General features: G+C 40.6%; 2 protein-coding genes across 2 annotated transcripts; both read left to right on the forward strand.

Annotated features, from left to right (window-relative positions):
- The first annotated feature begins 8982 nt into the window (after positions 1 to 8982).
- Positions 8983 to 10282, forward strand: LOC121597439 (keratin-associated protein 19-2-like). Its single transcript, XM_041923193.1, has 2 exons — positions 8983 to 9230; positions 9289 to 10282. The coding sequence occupies exon 2, from the start codon at positions 9734 to 9736 to the stop codon at positions 10049 to 10051; it is 318 nt and encodes a 105-aa protein (XP_041779127.1). The 5' UTR covers positions 8983 to 9230; positions 9289 to 9733; the 3' UTR covers positions 10052 to 10282.
- A 2869-nt stretch (positions 10283 to 13151) lies between these two features.
- LOC121597668 (Bardet-Biedl syndrome 2 protein homolog) lies at positions 13152 to 21706 on the forward strand. Its single transcript, XM_041923623.1, has 11 exons — positions 13152 to 13493; positions 13749 to 13932; positions 14041 to 14160; positions 15010 to 15119; positions 15278 to 15683; positions 15791 to 16345; positions 18507 to 18607; positions 18721 to 18930; positions 19104 to 19267; positions 19620 to 19768; positions 20842 to 21706. Exons 1-11 carry the CDS (start codon positions 13368 to 13370, stop codon positions 20940 to 20942), a joined length of 2226 nt encoding a protein of 741 aa, XP_041779557.1. The 5' UTR covers positions 13152 to 13367; the 3' UTR covers positions 20943 to 21706.
- The last annotated feature ends 182 nt before the right edge of the window (positions 21707 to 21888 follow it).

Below are 21888 nucleotides of genomic sequence, written 5' to 3' on the forward strand. Positions count from 1 at the left end.
TTTATCCAGTTTTAATGACAAGTATCCAGCCAAAGGGCATTCGTATAAACTCGAAGTGTCCTTTTTCTGTGCTAAAAGCTGTTTTGGTCTATTCTTTTATCAACTTCAATTTGATGAAAGCCGGATTTTAAGTCAAGTGTAGTGAAGTACATGCTTCTACCTAACTTGTCCACAATTTCTTCTATATTGGGAATAGGGTATCGATCATCGATCGTTTTTTCATTCAATTTTCTATAGTCAACAACGATGCGCCATTTCTCCTTTCCACTTGCATCTGATTTTTTAGGGACTATCCAGATTGGGGATGTCCATGGGGATATAGAATGTTGGATAATACCGTCAGCAATCATTTCTTCAATTTGCCTATTCACTTCTGCTTTATGAATATTGGGGTATCTATAAGTTTTTGTGTGAATGGGTATATCGTCTTTAGTTTTACTCGATGTCTAATAGCGGTGGTGCATGAAAGTTTTTCTTTTTCTTGATGGATGATGCCTAGATTTTGTTTAAGAATTTCGAAAAGTTTATGTTTTTCTTCTTTGTTTAAATGATCGGTGCGAATTAAATTTTCGAGATTTGCTATGTAATTTTGTGGATGATCATTATATGGGTGTGTGCTCATATGATTTATTTCGATCATTTTGTCTAATTCATATGTTTTTGCTGGTTTAGTCCAATGAAATGTTAATGTTTCGCCGTAATTCCAGGCAAGAACTTTAGCATATCCTTGTTTTGCTTTATAAACGCCTGAAGGAATTATTGCATCTTTTATTTGAAAGTCTTTCGGAAGAAAAATGTTTCCTTTTGTTTGAGAAACAGGAAGCTTTATAATTTGAGAATTATTAGCTTTTAATGTAATTGAAGGGGGTTCTAATGTTCTTATTTCTAAGTCGATTGTACGATCTGGTAGAATAAGTTTATGATTTTTTGTATCAATTAGTGTTTCCATATCGGAGAGTGATTCGTATCCGAGTATTCCGTCAAAATAATTATGACATTTGAAAAGGTAAAATTTTAATTTTTTATCTAGAATGGTTATGAATGTGCATTCTTGTGATTTGAACCTACCATTTTTATTTTTTATGGTGATTGTTTCGCATTTCACTCTTTGAGTTAGTGGAACTAATTCTGGATTTAAAAAGTTTTTGTTCGCTCCGCTGTCTACTAAAAGTTTGATGTTTGAGTCATTTAATTTTGTTGTGTAAAAGGGTAGTCCGTTAATTACGTTTAACTCGGTGGGTTTAAGTTTGCAGTAATTTGAAAATTTACATCTTCTTCATTATCGGTTTCTTCGTCTGAATCGGATTCTTCTGATATTGTTTTTCCGTCATCTTCTTCGGCTGTATGCGAGAAAATTTTGTTTCTCATATTGGACCGTAAGGATTGATCGACGTCCATGGGAACAATTTTTGTACGATCTGAAGATGGTTTCATGTTATTGAATGGTCTATTTTCAAGGTGTTTAGGTTGTGAAAATTTATTATCCCTTTTTACATTTATCGACATAAGGATGATTTTCGAACCCATTATTGGTGTTTGATTTAGTTCTTTCGGCGTTTTGGAATCTGCATAGAAAGGCATAAGCTGATTCCAAGTCTTCTGGTTGTGCGGTTTGTGCATATCCAAAATATATTTTGCTCAGACCATTTATGAACGCAGCGAGGCATTCTTGTTCTAAAAACAGGTTAATTGCCTCCCAATGTGAAGCGTATACCGTATTCTGTCTTGCTACTGATTTCATATTGATCAAAATTTCTTTTGTTTTTCTATAGTGAAGGCTCAAAGATTCGTTTTGTTTTAGGTTCCACAGTTGTGTTTGATACGTTGCGATGTTGTTTCGATCGCCATAAACGTTCTGCAAAATATCTGCGACTTCATCAAAAGTAGTAGGGTTTCTTTGTTTAAATGGTTCACACAAATAGTGTCACGTGCTTTGCCCTCTATCTTATTAATTACGGTCTGTTCGTAGACACAGAATATTTCTGGTGCCACATTGTTTTTGAAGAGGTCTAGTGTTTTTTTAACTGTTGTTAACCAACCGATTAACTTTTTTTTGTTTCCGTCGAATCCGGGAATGACCCTAATTGGATCCGGGATGCGAAAATAGTCAGCACTGCGACTCGAGGTCGTTGGCTGTTGTTGTTGTTGGAAGCGTTGTAAACTATCGTTTTCCGCTTGGAGCGTGTTAACGCGTTCCTCTAACAAGCGCATAGATTCAATCAGTGCGTGTATATTTTGTTCCATTTTCACTGGTACTTTCTTGTCCCTAGTGAATTTCAAAGAACGAACTTTTGGGAAAGGGGTATATTTTGGCATTCAATGATAAAATTTTTTTGTTGCCTACCGCCTTTTTATTACAAGAGTGGGGGAACTTATGCTTTAGGATGTAACTCACCTTTTTTATCCACGTGTCGGGAAATTAGGGTTTTCCGTTACCTGTCCTTTGCTTTGTCCTTCCTTTTCTTCTTTGGTCGCTCGTTGTCCACGGATTGGGTCAGCGATTGTCCTTCCTTTTCTTCTTTGGTCACTCGTTGTCCACGGGTTAGGTCAGCGATTGTCCTGCGTTGATTAGTTTACCCAGTAACGCTGGCTGGGGAGTCTTGCCGCTAGCTTTTGTTCGAAGGTTCTCTTCCAATTCTAAATAGTTGAAACTAACCGTTCGTGCACTTGTTCTTACACTTTATGAAATAATGAATACACAGATTTATTTCCGTTATTTCACTGCACTGTACTTGAATACTTGTCACTGAACGTGAATTGGGCCTAGCCGACTGCGCCAATTATGTTCACGATTGCCCGGAATAAGTTTTAAAAAATATTACTGAAAAAAATATCATAGCGCGTAGCGCATGTGTACATATCTGATTATTCAGCAAAATCAAAAGTATGTTATTGTTTCATGTTTCGGCAGGAGCCCACAGCATTGATCTGTCAAAAATCAACATTCCCTGTGTACCTATACCTATGTATACTTTACCTTCTTGAATAAAAAAAAGAGTCAACATGTTCGTTCCCGACATCAAACCCCTAGTGCAGTGGTTTTAAACCGGTTGAAAACCGCTGCCCTAGTGGAAAGTGGATGGTGATTCGATATGATACGATGATAGCGATTTCGATGTGAAATATTACTCTTTGGTGGATTCTTATATTCTGTAACAAATATCAAACAAAATCCATAAACTGTGCATTTAGCTATTACGTCGTTAAAAATGTCTCGTTTTGATTTATGTAAAAAATATGGAGTATTGGCACTTGTAATTGGTGCCTACTTCGATCTCCAGGGTGGCCACACAACCGGGAAAACCGGGAAAACCGGGAATTAGCCGGGAATTTTATTTTTCCGGGAAAAAAACCGGGAAAACCGGGAAATTATCATAAACTTTTGTCATCACTGTTTACCATCGTACTAATCGTACTAATCGATGAGGAACGTTTATGCGTTTATTTTTTCCAGTGTCCTCTTCGATTGATTGTCTGACTGCCCGGTTTGAAACCATGGAGGAGCGGATTGGGTCGTTGGAGCGGGAGGTTAAACTGAGTAACCTTAAGCTATCCCGAATAGAAGAAAAATTGGACGAGCTATTCGAATGCCGTTCCGCATCGGGTTGTCGAGCAGCTACTGTTTGTTCGATTAACATCGACAATAGCCGTGTCTGCTCGTCCTATGTTTGCTCCATTCTGGATAGCCGCGGGTGAGACAATCTGCTCGCCCGATAGCCCTATTGCAACCTTGCACCTCGGTACACACTTAGCACCGTATACCAGCATACGCGCACCGTAATAAACAAATCCAGAATCCTCTTTTGTATGCATTCAATTCAAGTTTTGTTTCCAGTTGCGTCCGCTAGCTGAATTAGAAATAAATGTGCAATATATCACACGCACGTTTGCTTAGATCGTGTGTCTTTTTAATACCCCCAACAGCAGAGCCGATCGCAAAGATGCCAATGCCAATGGTTGTGTTGTCTCTCAAGTAGCGAGATCGAAAATGCATGGACTTTGTAGCCGCAGCGGATGAAAATGTACGCATCAGTTCAATTCACTTTCATCAATTTGAATATCACTTTTTGACAGGATAGGTGAAGACTTTTGTAGAAAAAAGCTTTCTGGAGGCTAGACGAATACACAAAACACTCTTAAAATCTCCATTCAGAAACAGAAGCGATAAAAATCAGCCTTCTAAATTCATACACCTTGGGATAAGCCCACCTGTATATTATACCCACTTAGATAGCTGCTCGAAAACTGCGATACAATGCAAACAGCTGACACGATTTTTCTGAATTTTTAGCCAACGAACTTAAAACCAAAGTGGGTAGAAAGGAGGTGTCGTCATGTAGAACAATTGGGCATCGAGGCTTTAGAAAAAAGCACAAAACCAGGATTCGACGGCAGTTGTCCAATGCGACGAATGCTGCTGGTATTTGGATATGATATATGAATTGTTTTCGTTTAATAAACATTTTTTTAGCATTAAAATTTTGCATCCACAATCCATAAATCGGCATTTTACACGTTATAATGCAGCTGCTGCCTGTAAACAAATATCGACGGCTGTTGTCAAACTGAATCTCAAAATGGCAACATGCCAAACGCTAAGAAGACACCTCCTCTATATTCCACCTTGCTTAAAACGGAAAGGACCCCTTTGACAGATTAAATGTCAAATCAGTACAATTTGCTTCCAGTTCGGTATAAATTGCATTTTTGCTAACAAATTGAAACCGCTAAAAGCCAGAAATATTAGAATTTTCTGCACGAATCATATCAAATAAACGATAAAGTGTATAAAAGTATTAATATAAATCAAAAACTGCGTGTAATAAATAGTATCAAAAAACGTGAAATTCGACTTAGGCGGCTTTATTCGACTCAAAATTAAGAAACCCCCTGAAATCTCCTGCATCTATTCGTGAGGTGCATCATCAGCGTCGTGCGAGTAACAGTGGCAGTAATGTATGGCTGCTGTTTTACAGGAAATTCGTTCTCCGCAGATTTTTATGTTTTCTTCAGTGGCTGGTTGGTCCATGACTTCTGTTTACCCTTTTTTAAGGTTGTGTGATGACATCTGTTAATCAATCATTGATAGCAGATGAAAATATCTTTGCCACGTGGTAAAGTCTTTACATGTTAGTGTCATGATGGTACAAAGCAATATTCGTAAAACCTTTTTTGTAGTTTTTTCATCAGTTGTTTGCTCATACAAAACTTCCAAAAATATAAAGAATGTATAAAGAATGTTTATATCGCTTAAGGTCTATAGTAGCCAAGTTAGATCCACAAACGAGCGCACGATTGAAAATTTGTTTGTACAAATTTGATAGATATCATGCCAAAAAATGGTTCTCAAATGCGTTGTCACACCTCCAGATTGGATATTATATTGTTCAATTATTCACTAATAACTTTTATCCAGTTTTAATGACAAGTATCCAGCTTTCCCGGATACCGGGAATTAAAAATCCTGATTCGAGTGTCAAATTTTGAGATCCAGGAATGAATTTTTCCACCAAACTTGGGTTTCATTTCGTTCAAAGCAAGGTCCTATAAATTACTACAGGTTCGTTTATACAGTGCACATTGCACAGGGGTTTCATACAAAGTCCTCAGCAACGATTTCTTTTTTCTTACCAATCTACTACTTATTCATGATGACGACCAAAATTAGAGTAAAAAACACACATGCAGTCTATTTAGCCAGCATGGTTCAAAACACAAAACACAAAGTTCAAATATCAAATTGTTTCAACTTCCTTGATTTGGTTCAAATTGTGTTAAAAATGATATTCTAAACGAGCAGTTAACCCGCTCGTGAAGTAACAAATAAACCATTGGGAATTTTATTGGTCAAAATTGTTGTCCCCACTATCATTCTTCATACAACATGCCGGATTAAATGTTCCTGGCAACTGATTGCTGATTGTGATAATAATTCGATTGTATTGGGTTTGGTATGTCTGGTGGAAATAGTCAATTATTGATTTATCACTATACCATATTTCAATAAGATAGGGAAAAAAGTATTTTTGGGATTGCCCCTTTTACTCGCATTTTCTAAACCTGTTTCAATCCAAGCTAGAACCCGTTTGGAAAAGTTATATTTATGTCAGAAACATCCGCAAAATCCGCTCCACTGATATTCCAAGCACGTAGCATTAGAGTTCAGGTGTTTGTTTTTTTACGCTGACTCAAAAATCGGATACGCTTCCATCTGCACGTTGCGAGCAAATCTTTCGGCAGGCAGTGTTGGTCGGTTCAAGTTCACCCCCCACCGTCCAGAAGAGGGCATCACTTTCCCCACTCGTCACAGACCAGTTATGTAAATTGATTTGAACAAAAAAAGAAGCTCAAACCAAGCCCATCGGCGTGCGGGTGTGAGATTTGGACCCGCCGAAAACAGAGGCGATCATCTTTGGCCAGTCAATTGCAGACAGTTCCATCAGCCGGATCATTTCGGGGCAGCATTTTCGTGAATCGCGGAAAAACAGAGCCAACGCCGCTCACTTTTTGTCTCGCAAGCTTCAGAAACAAAGTGAAGTGACTTCAGTGAAGGAAAAATGAAGCTCCTTTGTGCCGGGCTAGTGTTGATTGTGGCGGTGCTTCATGTTGGCCACACGCTAACACCGATCGATTCGCCGGTCGATATGCTGGCGGAAGAGAGTCAGCTTCACAACGACCAAACCGTGGCGGAAGTCAACGACGAGACTGTGCGGGAAAAGCGAGGACTGAAATATCAGTATCACTACAAGGAAAAGAGCTTCGGAGGAGGATTGCTGCCGTTCAAGCATACGGTCGAGAGGAAGGTCCACATCAAGCACGGACACCATGGGCTGCTCGGTGGACACTACCGCGAGGTGACCAAGGTCAAGCAATTCGGATTCGGACGCTAATTAAACGATGAACGGCAAACGAAATAGTGGACCGTTATGTTTACACAACAGTGCAGGATGAAGCAACAGCTGATGATGATTGCTGCTGTTGAGAATGTCAGAGCACAACAGATAGTGTGCAGGCGGCGGAAAATGGAAAACATATTTGACCTGAATTTGGGAAACAACGAACTGATACAATAAATATATGATTTTGATAATAATTATTACGGTTTGTCTTTTTTTTTATGTGCAGTTACATAAGATCGCAAGATCTTGCGTCGACTTATTCGTCGACTTTTATGACTTGTTGTCGGACCAGTGCTTTCGATTTTTGGAATAAAATAAAAAGCTCCATAACTACGAAAGCATTAAAATATTTCGGGGATAATGGGACGGTTTGTGTCTATGCATATCTATGCATCATTACCATATTGTGATTCTCTGATCCAATACAAGCAAAAGTTGAAGATTCAAAATGATAAATGAGTGTCGTTGAAGAATGTACAATAAATGCTAATAATAACGACAGCCAATCCATCATGCAGTTTGCGTTTTTATACTGAAAATAAATTCATTTCCATTTGGCTCAACCAAATTTCAGGCTGAACATGATTTTTTTAATGTACTTAAACCGCTATGATTGCGCATTTAAGAGTCAATTGAGAGATTTAAATAGCATTTTAGCTGGTCTTTGCAAGATAATGTATTCTGTTAGTTTCAACTCATAATCATTTATCGTTATAATGATACAATGTTTCAAACCTTTACTTGATATCGTAAATTCCCGCACAATTTTAAAGCAATGACAATTATGAAAAGCTACTTTACATCATTAGCATGGCATTGTTTAAATGACTACAATGTTAGAAATTATCAAGAAATTTAAATTCTTTTTCGATGTAAATATCACAAATTTTAATCCACTTCGTGCTGAACATAACAAATAACCGAATAAAAATTATGTCCGTTCTCAAATACCAGTGTGCGCGTGGCACTGAGGGACGCTCAGTGGTCATACGCATTAAATGCTTTTGATTCGATTTTGTACAGCGGTACGCTTTTTTTGCGTATGCATGATACATGAATACAACCGTTCTTCTTAATTGTCAAGGCCAAATTATTTACAGGCCAGCTGATTCTTGATTAATGCATACAGGCATAAACTACCTGCATATTTATCTTGCATTTGACTATTTTATAATAATTCATACTCGTTCTATGTAAAAGTCTAATGTAGAACGAGAATATTTCGATTTATTTATATCGTTATGATTTGAATTTAATTCCATTTTCATTCCATTCCTTATCATTTGCTACCTACTGCAACTACTTGGAGTAACGTTCTACGTGCACCTGCCCGGTATACACAGGATTTTGAGCCTTTTTTAGTAGCACGCAGCAGCTACAGGGGGTAGGTCCATTCTAGACTTGAACTCACGACGGGCATGTTGTGAAGTCGTGCAAGTTTGACGACTTTTTAGGACCTTTAAAAGTAGTATAAAGTATAAATAAGGTTTGATCTTTACAATAGGTAGGACTCCTCTGTGTTAGATAATAGATAATTGTTAAGACAATTTCAAAAAAGTCACAATTTAGATTCATTAGTTTGGGACACATAAATTGTGATAGTCCTACTTAACAAATGTTCTTAAATCCTATAAGCTTCAAAGTTAATATCACTGTAGCACTCAAAAGGCTTTTCAAACATAACACAAATTCTTCACCTTGCAAATTTAAAATAATAAATAATATGAGAATAAAAAAAGCACTGATGAAACATTCTCGGCTTGAACTGGTTTTTAAGCTGCATATCAATAGTGATAAAAAATAGTAATACTGCAGCAGGAAACGGTTTCTTTTTATCATTTCTTCACTGCAAAACGCTTACTTCCGAACTTAACCCTCGTTCTCATCTTGCCACAAATCTTTTGGCGCGAAACCTGTTCAGCAGCTTTCAATAGTTCTACCGCGGTTCACTTGTGTGTGCATATTTACTTTTTGCATTTTGAAAATGTACGCGAGCTAGACACGACACAAATGTGTTTGATTTTTGCTGTTGTTTGCACACTGATTCCTTTGACCAGAGAGGTTCTAGAGAAGCTGCTGACAGTAGCAACCTACAGTACTTTGCGAGCTGCGAAACGATTAAAAGCTTAACACGCAGGATGAAACCCGCGGTACACTGTTTGCTTGTGGTTCTAGTGTTTGGTGTAGTGATTGGAGAGGATCAACTTGGCGCGATCGTACACGAGGAAGGGAACGTTGAACGGGAACGTAGATCACCGTTCCTGTCATTTCCCGGGGGCGGATTCGGTGTTGGAGTTCGATACGATGATACTCGCTACCGTAGTATACCAGGTATGCAATCCAGCGCAGGAATTGTGTTTATTGTAAATCAAATGGGTTTTACTTACAGGGTTTATCTTTCAACGATATGAAGGATACTACGGAAGCCGAATTCCCGATGCGTATGTCAACATCTCCGACTAACATCACTGCACAGAATGATGAGTTTCGATAAACAAATGGCGCATTACGTTCTTCGTCTCGGAACTTTGTCGTTTCTCGCTTCCCAGCAAGCTTCCCTTCCTCGACATTCTCATCATCCAGATAAATCGTTATTAGCACCAACATGCCTCGTGGCAAGCCATCTCATCGTCTCTGTCGTGTATGTTTTCGGAAGCGTGTTTGTAAAGCCTGTTACGACGATTTGCTTGAGTGAAAATTAACGCTTCTCTCATCTCGGCTTGGCTATTTAAATCCTGTTCCGGTGTTTTCGCCGATTTCATTCGTCTTACAACCGGATTATTGAAGAGTTCGGAAAGCAATAGTTTGGAGTGAACTTTTTCCTAAATCACAAAATGAAGTGCGTCGTGTTGTTGGGGGTTCTTACTGTAATCCTGAGCCTTAATGTTGTACCGACACAGTCAAATCCTGTGCCACAGATTGGATTTGGAGTTGGCTTAATAGGTCCGTACAGCGGATACGGTGGATTAGGATACGGAGGATACGGTGGTTACGGCGGAGGATACGGTGGTTACGGCGGAGGATATGGACATGGCTACGGTGGATATGGTGGATATCGTGGATACGGTGGCTACGGTGGTTACGGACATGGCTATGGATACTACCGACGAAGACGACCATTCTTCGCTCCGCCTGCTATATTGGTAGGATAAGTTGAGCTGAAGGGAACTAAAAGAGAGAGCTGCGAAAATCTGTTTGTGATCGTTAAACTACAAATATTGCTCGTAAACGATTGTTGAATGTCGTCTAACTCGGTTGCCATTAAAATGGAACAGTTTAGTGAGCTAGTTTTGGAGAAGCAAAGTGAACACTCTAAAGATAAGAAAACTAAATTATAATATGTTGTTTTATGTAATAAAATTACTAAAAATTATATAACTAATCATACTAATAGTTGTGTATCAACAATGTGTTCTCGGAAGTAATCGCTGTTTCAGTTGAAACACACCTCACCACAACAAAACAACGCAATCAACATGTCGATGATGGTAAAACTTAGCACTCAGTTAAGTAATTATCAGATTCTGGACGAAAAGGATCAACGCTGGGAAAAAACGAAAACATGGCCATTAAAATATCGAATGATAAGACGCAAAAAGTCATAAAAGTAGAGTGCAAAATCTATGGGCAACTGACGAAAGCTTGTGAATGGTTCTGGTACATTGATGTGCTACATGTGTTGCATTTGCTCGACAAGCTGAAGGCTTTTCACGAGCTAGACTTCGTGCACTGCAGCCAACAGCCAAACAATGGTCTCATAGGTCGTGATAAGGCCTGCAAAACAGCAACATCTAATATACTTCGGGCTTGCAAAATGCAGTGCACACCGAGCAAGCGAGATGACATTTTGTCCCTCGTCTACATGCTGGTTTTTTCTACATGGTTTCCTACTTTGGTATGGAATCGAAGAGAGACGACTTCGACGCAGAAGTAATACTGTTGCTTAAAAAAGAAGAATCCACTAAACGAACCTCAAGGGACTTTCATTTGAATTTCAACGGTTGTTTGAGAATATAACTGTGTGACGCATCTGATTACAATGACATCATACTGATGTATGGGGGTATACATTCGCAAGCAAGTAAAATAATCGATAAACTAAGACTGTAATAAACATTGGATATCATATTAGAAAAATATGTGTTATTCATAAGTTTGTTTCCTATTAATTTAGGAAACAACAAAATTGGGTTGGAGATATATCTTTTTACTAGTAATAGTTTTGAATGAAAAACAGTTTTTTAAATGTTTTGATCGCCAACAAAGAAGAGGATATCTCTAGTGAATGCTACTTTCGCTTACATCTGCCATTCTCATGCAAAAGATCCCCGTTTCGAAACTTTACACTTGAGCAGTGGTAAGAAAGTTCGCAAATTGAAACGATCTACAGTTCAAATGCCAAACATGCACAACAGGAATACGCGTCGAAGAATTTATTTACACAGCCCTACGCCCCTCTTGCTGTGGCTAGAGATAATTTTTTGCCAACACAAATGAAAACTGAATGTTTGTTATAGAAGTGCCATGTTTAACATTTTCGTTTTGTTTTTTTCGATTTTGTTTAAATTTCGATGCAATATTGTGTGTGTTTTTTAACCCTTGTTTAATATTGTTTGAAGTGTGTGAAATCACAAAAAATAATAAGTGTAAAAACTGCTACAATCCTACCAAATTGATCGATCATTCAGCGGTAGAAGTAAAAGTTGATAATACAGTCGATCTGGGCCTCATCACCAATTTCAGTACCATTTCATTCGGCTGGAAATACACGAACCGAGATCGTCACGGCACCGCGAAATTCGCGCCTTGTTAAAAACAGTTGTAGGACAGTTGGGCCGTCAAGTCTTCCGCGCCTACAATCGCGCCTGCTGTTTCGCAGAGATACCCAACTTCGGTGTTGCTGAGATTTTCGTGGTAGCGCGAACCAATTAGTTTTACTTTTTCTGGTGCACTTGTTTGAAAACTCCTGTCGAAAGACGAGTTTTTTATTTTATTTTGTATAAACTATGTGAAATAAATAATTTGATTCGCCAATTAATAAAACATATCTTATCTTGGCACATTCAATCGTCACCAGACCTCGGATGAGGCCATACACGAACCACGATTATCTCGCCAGTCTGCCAGATTTTATAACAAAACAAGTCTTACGCGATGTTCACGGTACTCCGAAAATTTCAGTTCGTCTATTTCCAGCCTTAGGACTATTCTCCTTATTTTATTTTAAATAAGCATCAGTAAGTTAACAGACTAGCCGGTCTCGTAGTACAGTCGTCAACTCGTACGACTTAACAACATGCATGGGTTCAATCCCCAAATAGACCGCGCCGCCATACGTAGGACTGACTATCCTGCTATGGGGGGAAATCAATTAGTCACTGAAAGCCAAGCCCACAAATGGGTACAGGCCGACATCGGTTGTTGAGCCAAAGAAGAAGAAGAAGAAGAAGTTAACAGACTAGAACTTTTCAAACTAAGTGTAAGCCAGAAAAAACAACTTAAAATGTTGAAATGTTATAGCTAATAACATAATCAAAATTCTAATTATGAAAGATACTTTAGGAGCTCTTTTTAAATGTTATGTAATTTAAAAGATTTTCTTTAAAAGTGTAAAAAATAATATGTTTTATAGCTTGAATGATTATTGACACGCTTTCAAACAAACATGGTGGTCGTGTACTGGCAGCTTAATGTTCGAAATTCATTCACATTTTCGTTTTCGACCTTTAGCCGGATGAACAAGGCGATTCACTTGTCGGTTGGTTCATTGCGTTCAACGATTGATCGGTTTGAATCAGCTACAACATTCCATTTCTAACGAAGTAGAAGAGAATAAATGCAACGAACAACAATTGTGATTAAAATTCACAGATTTTGTTTGGAAATATAACTTTCTAAAAAGAGTTAGTAATCTTAATCTCCAACCATCAATTGAAATACACATAATAAAAACAAATAAACGATGGTGATTTATGTCATACAAAAATATAAATATAATTTAAAAAAAATAGAATTTGTAAAAATGATTTATTTCTGAGAGAAATTTTAAAAGCTTATTTTTTATACCCTAAAACCAATTCACACCGTCATCAATTTCATTTGTAAATGTTTAAAACGGCACACTAGAAGAGTTTAGCCGCTTCGATCAATGATGCATCATTTCCTTAAAATAATCATAATATCATCACTTAAATAAAACACATCCTCGATACATTCAAATCACCGGCAGTATCACCTGTTGCTTCCAAAAGCGCGAGATCAGCGGAATCCATTATCAACAGGTATGTCAACACGCTAGAGTGCGCATGAGCGACTCCATCACCGTCAAGGCGGACGGTTTCCATGGCGCGAATCAATGTACAAACAAATCGTAGCGAAAACTTCCTGCCCGATAAAAAACAATCACAAACGTCTTGACTGCTGGTGCAGTGGAAGTTTTTTCTTTGTGGTTTGCCAAATCCCATCGCAATGGACATATCCACCAAACCCGTATTTTCGTTCTCCCTCAACTACAAAGTGTTCGAAAAGCTGGTGACCTGCGGGAAGTACGACGGGATCCATTCCTGTTTGACCATGGTCACAACGGCGGACAAGGTAGGAGCTTGCCTTTGCGCACCCTATGCTATGTGTGTGATGGTAGTGTGACCCTCGGCCAAAAGGAGACTCGTGAAAACTAGTTCACCGTCTGTGTACCAAAACCGGAGAGTTGCGCTCGATTGCTGCACGCACTTCGTTCGCACTACCATCATCACGAATCGAAACGATCTTGAGTGTGATCGATTTCCGCTCTGCTGATTGTGCATGACTTTCTCAACCCTCTCATCCACCTCTTCCACCCCGTCCGGACAGATTCTAATCCACACGCCCCACAAACGCTACGGGCTGCAAAACTCGAAGCTCTCGATTTCGGAAATCAAAAATGACATCGCACTGCTTAACATGAACTTTCCGATACGGGCGATCGTGGCCGGGCGGCTGAAGAAGGACGACGAACGCGACGTGCTGGTGATTGGAAGTCCTTCGCATGTGCTAGGTAGGTGGCCGTGTCGAGTGCAGCGACCGTTTTATAGAAAGTAACTTCAACTGCTGGATTGCAACCGTGTGGGTTGCATCGTTTTGCTTTCTGTCTGTCTGTTTTCAGCGTACCATGTGGATGAAAATTGTAACATGTTTCAGAGAGATTTCCACGAGGGCGTACGGTCCGCCGTGATCGGTGGCTACGCAAACCAACCGGGCAATACGCTGATCGTTGGCGGCAATGGTATGTATGTATATGGGGCAATGTTTTGCATTTCAATGTATATTTTAACAGTCTACGAAATATTCAAATAACAAATATTGTGTATTAGTGCGATAATTTAATCTCACTTCCTTTAAATGTATAAACAATTGATACGATTAAAATTATTAAAAAGCTATGGTTTCTAATATCAATAATATGGTTATCTAATATAACTCACAACATGCTTAACTCCACACCAGGGTATAGTCGGTCAGTCTATGCTGTGTGTGAATAAGATTTGAACTACGTCCTGTCTTGAAGGCGTCGGTGCGTTTATTTTTATTAATATTCTCCTAACATGGTCTCTCGTTGTGACAATACTTGTATAAATGGAAAAAATCAATTTCGGTCACGGCAATGGCAATATATACTACGTAGCAAGATGCAGATCGTCTCCCTTGCGATCGTCTCTGTCCGTGGTTTGTGGTTAAAAAGAAAGAATTGTATAGATGATTTTGGGAATTTATGCGTATTATTCATGAAGATCGACTAGGAAGGACTGCTCATTTGAGAATTATATTAAGGCATAGCAGTCTTTATAAATAATATATTTGAAGATAAATTTATATTCGTTAACAATTATCCTAACATGCAGTAATGCAGTAATTTACGTATTATCATTGTTAAAAAAGTATGTATTTTAAGTAATCTATTCAATATAAAGTCGATCGAAACATTTATTTTACATTAGAATATCATTATTAATCGCAACAGGGCTGCCTAGGTATGCTTTTTACGCAATCACAAACAAACTACCGGTCAAGTGGTTACGGCTGGTCAAAAGAGTCCAAAATACAGCAAAGCAAATAATTCTATTTATGTTTGCAGCGGTCGTCCGAGGCTACAATCAGGAGGGCACCGAAGTGCTGTGGCTGATAACGTCTGGCAGCGTGGTTTCACTGCTGCTAATCGATATCGATAAGGACGGTCAAAATGAGGTAAGACATTATCACTGACACACACTCTCACACCCGCAGGCAAGCACCAAGCTTTGAAGGTGATTTATTGCTAGAATTGAAGACATTTCAATCAAACAGAAAGAATCGCCCCATCAAACGTCTGTCAAACCTTTTCGCCTTCATTACCCGAATTACAGCTCATCACCGGCACGGATGATGGATGCATACGGATCTACAAGAAGGAAGCGCTGCTGCACGAGTTTACCGAGGGCAACGAGATACAGAATCTGGTCGCCCTGCGCACCGGCCAGTTTATGTACAGCGTCAAGAACGGCACGATCGGTGTGTTCGAGGAGAACGTGCGAATGTGGCGCATCAAGTCGAAGGCCCGCGCCACAGCGATGGCCACGTACGACATTCTGGGATGCGAGGCGAAGCAAATGATCGTCGGCTGGAAGAGTGGCAAGATCGATGTACGTGATCCCCGCACCGGGGACGTTTGGTTCCGGATGAAGATGAACGATTTCGTGTGCGGGATCGCTTGCAACGACTATCGGGGGATCGGGCTGCTGGATCTTGTCGTCGTGACGGCGGATGGAGAAAGTGAGGCCACGGGGATCGGGCGTGTGGATCGATGAGATCACACGATGAGACACTTGTTTCATGCCCTTTTCTCTCTCTTTCTGATTTTCGCTCTGCTTTTCCACCAGTACGGGGATATACGACGCCAAGCGTCAACATGCTAACGCTGCACAACGTTGCCGATGAGGAAATGAACGCTCTGCTGACTCAGAAGCAGAAACTGCTGCTCGAGCTGAAGCACTACGAAAACAACATCAAGTACAACAAGGAAATCCTGAGCAACACGAGCGAAAGCAATCTGGTGCAGAGTGTGCCGGACAACGTCGGCATCATACCGTCCAACACGCGGCTACAGATCGGCATTTCCACCAGCTACGATAGCAACGATATGAACATCGACATCACCGTGTCGACCAACAACTCGACCACGATCCGTGCCGTGTTGATCTTTGCCGATCAGCTGTTCAAGGAGGAAACGCTGATCGCGCACCTGACGAAGGACGTTTCGCGCATACTGATACCGCTCAAGACGCTCAAGGACAATGCGCAGGACATTCACATCAAAGCGTTCGTCGGCTACCCGAGCAGTGTGCAGTTTCACGTGTTTGAACTGACCCGTCAGCTGCCCAAGTTTGCGATGTACACCATACCGCACAATCTGACCGGGTCACCGAAAAGTGTGTGTAAGTATGCCGCTTACGTTATGTGTGCAGTTTTGTTTTTTTTTTACGCGCTTAGTCACCCGGTATTTGTAGATGAGGTGAAGATCGTCTGATTATTTTAAACCGCCAACACGTGCTTGCATGCGTAAGTCATCGTTGCGATTGACTTAATGACCAATCGCAGGCCCATGAATGGTTTTATCGTGTGTTAAACGCTAACAGATGCTTCACGGTCGGGAGTGGCAGCTGTGTGCTGTTTGCACAGTTGCAAGCAATTCTAGTGTGATAAATGACTTTTGTACGCTTGTTTCTTTTTGTGCCAGAGAGGAAGCAAAGTGAGATGAGCAATCATTTTACGTAAAACATTGTAGAAGTATTGCTTTGACACAAACTAACTTACAATAGACATAAATTATATCCGACAATCTGACATGATTGAAACCATATTTTAATGATGGCAATTATCCTGTTCACCAAATGTGAATTTTATGTTATATTAAGTTAATGCTAAATGGAAAAAGAATTGCGATTTTGAATTTTGACAGGATATGGTTAAACGTTGAATTTGTTATAAATAAAATCAATTGATAATTAATCAGTAATTGATTCGTCCAACAAACTAAATCTCACAGATTAATTTTGAATCTAACAATTCCTAGCTGTTTTGATTATGTACAAGCGTTTGATTATGCGTTATGTACGTTTAATTAATACGTTTTCTATCTTTGTTTTCGTATGTACCATAACGTTTATTTTTTTCTTTTCATATTTTGTACTTTATTCGTTATAACTTTTTCGGCTTTTGTTTGTCTCTAGTATGTTATATATTTTATACTTTTATCGTATTTAGTAGTAGTACTTTTATATTTTATTCTTATTTTATTTTATTTTACTATTTCCATATAGACTTTATTAGTTTAGCGTGAAATACTGTATCGGATAAATTCAACTATACTCTGCAATCATTATGTTTAGTTATTAACCCTTTGTATGTTTTGTATATTTTGGGTTATATTTTATTTATTTGATCGCCTTTTTCATTATGCTACTGATTGTCTATATTATAATGAAGTTTATTGATTATTGAAGTTCTCATGCAACTAGTTTAATGTATGTTTTATTTATATGGGTTTAAATATTAGCTGTAATAGAATATCTGCTAAACTTTGGTAGCCAAAATCCGCGTTCAACTTTAAAACCAAGCAAAACAGTCAACCCAATTATGCGACGAAGTCAAAAGAAAGGATCATGTAAACTCAAACACAATTTGATTGTAAAAGCCAATCAAATGATCCAATTTGTCAACATTAACAAACAATCCCATGTCGTTACATTTTCAACAGTATTCAACGTTCATTTGTTTTTTGCTGACACTGATAAGCGCTGAAAGTTGATTTGCGCCAGCTCTGTCTGTGTACTGGATCAGTACGACAATATTTAGCATGGATGAGCAAACGTTACGTCTCTTAACAGGTCGTTAAATTCTTAACAAACACAAAGTGACGAAGCGACAAGGTTCTCAAGTGTAATGCGCTATTCCATACACAACCTTACCCTGTATACCTTTAGTCCAACTGAGTCTAGCAAACGTCTTATCTGGCAAAACGTTTGCAACCCGGCCACTGCAAACACAGTCGGGGTGCAACACCTTCCGTCGTTGCTGCGAGTGACACCGCGCCGGGGCTTTGCGACAAAATCACCTCAACCATCAATGGTTTACCATTATCTCAACGAAATCTTTCGTGCGTTGGGGGAAGAGACAACCCCAAAACAAGAAAAAAAAACATCCACTGCAAAATGTAAATATCTCTCTCCAAGCCGGCAAACGAAAGCGATAAGTGCACGGGAAACAAGTTTTTGTCATGCCTTCCATTCCTTGCGTCAACCTCCTCGATAACCGCATCCTCATGTTGCGGTGAGTCGTTGTTGTACTGTTTCTGTAACCCTCACACGTCATGATCCGTTTTTGTCCGTGGTGGTATAGGCTACGGTGGGGATAGTGGGTTACATACATGGTAAAAAACAACCCACCCATACAAGTTCGCCCACCCGACCACGTACACTAGACTACACGTATAAGGGTGGGTGAGATGCATCGCAAAAGGAATGATCGTGACTGTATCTGTTTTCCCCCCTACTTCTCTCTTTCACGCACGCACGCACACACACGATCATACTGCAGCCTACATCAACACACTTCCGACGAAGGATGGCCCGGGGGGATGTTACGTCGAGTTTCGCATCTCGGAGCGTCTGAAGCGCATATGCATCTGGGTCAATCAGGTAAGGGAGAGATGCTGGTCGGCGCTAATCTAGTAGAGGGCAGTCAGAACGATCTTGAGGGTCGGGATCACCGAATGCGTTTTTGCTCTCTCTGTATCGCGTTAACGTTACAGAACTTCCTGCTACCGTCCAACATCGAGTACATGACATCAGACGCTGACGCGACCGAGCTGAAGCTGAACCTGATCAGCCTGCGGACGGCCAAATGCGTATGCCTACACTTCAGCTACGATGGCAAGACGCGCTTCTACACGGAGGACATCGGTCTGGCCGGTGACCTCGTGCAGTCGTTGGTGCAGTTTCTCAATATAGACAACATGAACGTAAGTAGAAATAATGCGTCCCATTGTTGCACGATCACGGCTGCACGGACGTGCACTGGACAACTGGGCGACCATCGGAAGAGTTTCCCTCTTTATGGTTGTGCCATCGCCTGCCTGGACGTCCTTTCGGTGCTAAAGTAGAATTTATTTTCTCGCCAACGCAACCACAACAGTCCCAGGCCTGCTTTCCGGTGGTAAGCGAAGAAGTGAAGGAACTGTTTCAAAAACTGCAAGGCCTTCAAGAGACCGAGAAGCAGATCAGCTCGGAGATCGTGGAGCACATCAATCAGATCAAAAGTCATCTGATACGGGCCGAAGATGCTCGGTACTACAACGGGTAAGGCTTGGTTTTCTACTGGTACAATACTATTAGCATCGTCTGTGTCAATTGGCGTTAGCAATTGTCATCTTTTTTTTTGCTAAATACGGTTTACCATCATCGCCCATGGTGCAACGAAGATCATCGCTACCATGTCTGGCTCGTATAGCGTCAAAACCATCGTCATGCCAACATGAAAGCGATGATGTCATGGTGCTGTAAAAAGAATCACACTAATGTCGAGTCGTTCGGTGAGCCTCGCTTCACAAACTCATTTTCTCTCGTGCTTTCTGTTTTCTTTCTTGCCTCATCCGTCCACTCGGGACGAGACCCGGGGCGACCAATCCCACACGTTGGTGCAAAACTGCAGCGAAGACGTCATAAAGTATCACAATGAAATGATGGCCACAAACGAGGATCTCGTGAAGAGCTATAAAATCCGGCTGGTCAACACGAGCGAAATACAGCTGGCACTGAAGCGCATCCACGGTATCCTGTACAATGCGTCGCGACTGCGAGGTAAGGGACCAAGGGTATTACAGGGTTCGTCTGTTATTTTGAATCTTTCAACCGTAACTTGATGTATCAGTTCATGTTTGGTTTAGCTTGAAGATGAAGATCACTTCAAATGTAGAAACCCTGCAAAGCGATTGCTTGCACATCCAACGATCACACCACAAAAGGGGCTAAACGCGATGTTGTCCACCCCTCCAATGATTTGACGCTGAAAAGACAGCGCTTGTTTACCTCACCTTCTGGTGGGTCGGAGTCGCGTTTTGGCTAAATTACTTTACGGACATGAATAATTCAACTCGGCTTTCTGGAAGGAGGGGGGAGCGGGTTGGCGTTACCAACAAACGATCGTTTGTTGTGGTGGTTATGGCATAGAAAGACAGAGACAGAGAGGAAGTTAGTGTCCACAAGCTTACCGTTAGACAATTTGGGAGAGTTGTTTAGGTTGAGTTTGACCAACACGCTAAACTTTAGATGACTTTACCGAGCATTGCTTGTGCGCCGTGTGACGAGTTCACGTGCAGCAAAAGATCAAACATTCACGATGATCCATCAGGTCTAATGAAGATTAATTTGGGACTTCGTCTGCGGTAGGGCTTGATGATCTTAATTAAACAAGTTATCAAGCAATTATCAACGCCTGGTGAAATGCCTGCACATTTAGCAGCTTCCAAACAATGCGATCTTCAGTTCACAACCTGCGAAGAGCTTCATTTTTGAGCGATTTCAAATCATTATGTCACTTTGGTCAAGTTGAGCATGGATGTAGACTCGCTTCAGGTGACGCAGGCGCAGCAAAAACAAACTACGGAAAACAATTCCCAACACCGGCACTTTGCTCATTCTGCAGTCACTCGCCGGATGTAGTCAATGCTGCGGTCCACCACCACGCATTTAATAATAAAACAGTGTGCGAATTAAAGTCCTCCTCCACATAGCTATAAACATGCAGCATTCCCTCAGCACAAGTGCCATTGTGTTCCATACAAAAAACCTGCACCGGATCGAGGGTGTAATGTTATTAATTTACTTACTGTTGTTGTTTTTTTACCAACGCCCTCCAAACAAAACACGCGCAGCCGGAACATTTGCTTCGTCCATGATCGGCAGGTTCAAGGAGGCACTCAAGACTAACAACATTGATGCGGTGCTTAAAATCATCGAGATGGGAGAGATGTAAGCCGAGCTCTGACCAACATCATCATCACCAGAGGCCTAATGGAGCCGATTTGTCCGCTCGACGTCGTAAGTTCTTTTCTGTATAATTCTGTAAGGAGAATAGAGCATCGGTAGAGAGTTGACAGTTTTGTAATATTTATTTTGCATCCATTCGTTCGTACGAATAAATTGATTGACGATCAAGATCACTTGATCACACGAAGTACCCTAATGGGGAACGAATTGTTGAGAAGCCTGGTCGAAACCAATACGACCCACACATCCGAAAGGGGGAGTACCAGCAAGTACTACAGCAACAGTCAACAGATGGCGTTTGGGAAAGCCGTTCGTTTTTGGTCGTCAGTTAACTATCGCTCTCCACTACGCATGGAGGCGTCCCTCCCACGTCGTCTTACTGGCGCTGCACGCGAATGGCCGTGTGTGCTTTCGTAGCAGAAATAAATCAGTGTGTCTCGCTAATGCAAAGTTTGTCGCCAGCGCCAACCGAAAGCAGTCCAATCACCGGCGGGAACTGTAACACCAACATCCAATAAAACACGTCCTACGTGATCAGCAGCAGTAGCGTGATCGTGCTATTGGGTATGGAGCGGCTGATGACTTCATACCGGTCGAAGCAGTACTGCACCGGTTCTAATCAAACTGTCGTGTACTTGCTACGGAAGTTCGAGCTGTTGTACTACTTATTATTGACAGCACATTAGACCGAACGATCGTAGCTGTGCGTGGCGTATAAGGAGCGAATTGATTGTGTGTACAAAGCCGCGATTGAAATACAAAACAAATCGCGCTTGCGTACGGCACCGTCGTTTGAATGTCTTCATTGTGTTTCCCTTTCGTTTCGTTTGGATTATTACGAAATGAGGGGGGGGGGGGAGAAAAACAATTTTTAAATTGTACAAAAACACATTCCCTGAAGTCTGAAGTCCGCAGCTTTCTTTGCGTTTTGA

Source organism: Anopheles merus, chromosome 3R (assembly GCF_017562075.2).
Source record: "Anopheles merus strain MAF chromosome 3R, AmerM5.1, whole genome shotgun sequence".
NCBI lineage: Eukaryota > Metazoa > Arthropoda > Insecta > Diptera > Culicidae > Anopheles > Anopheles merus.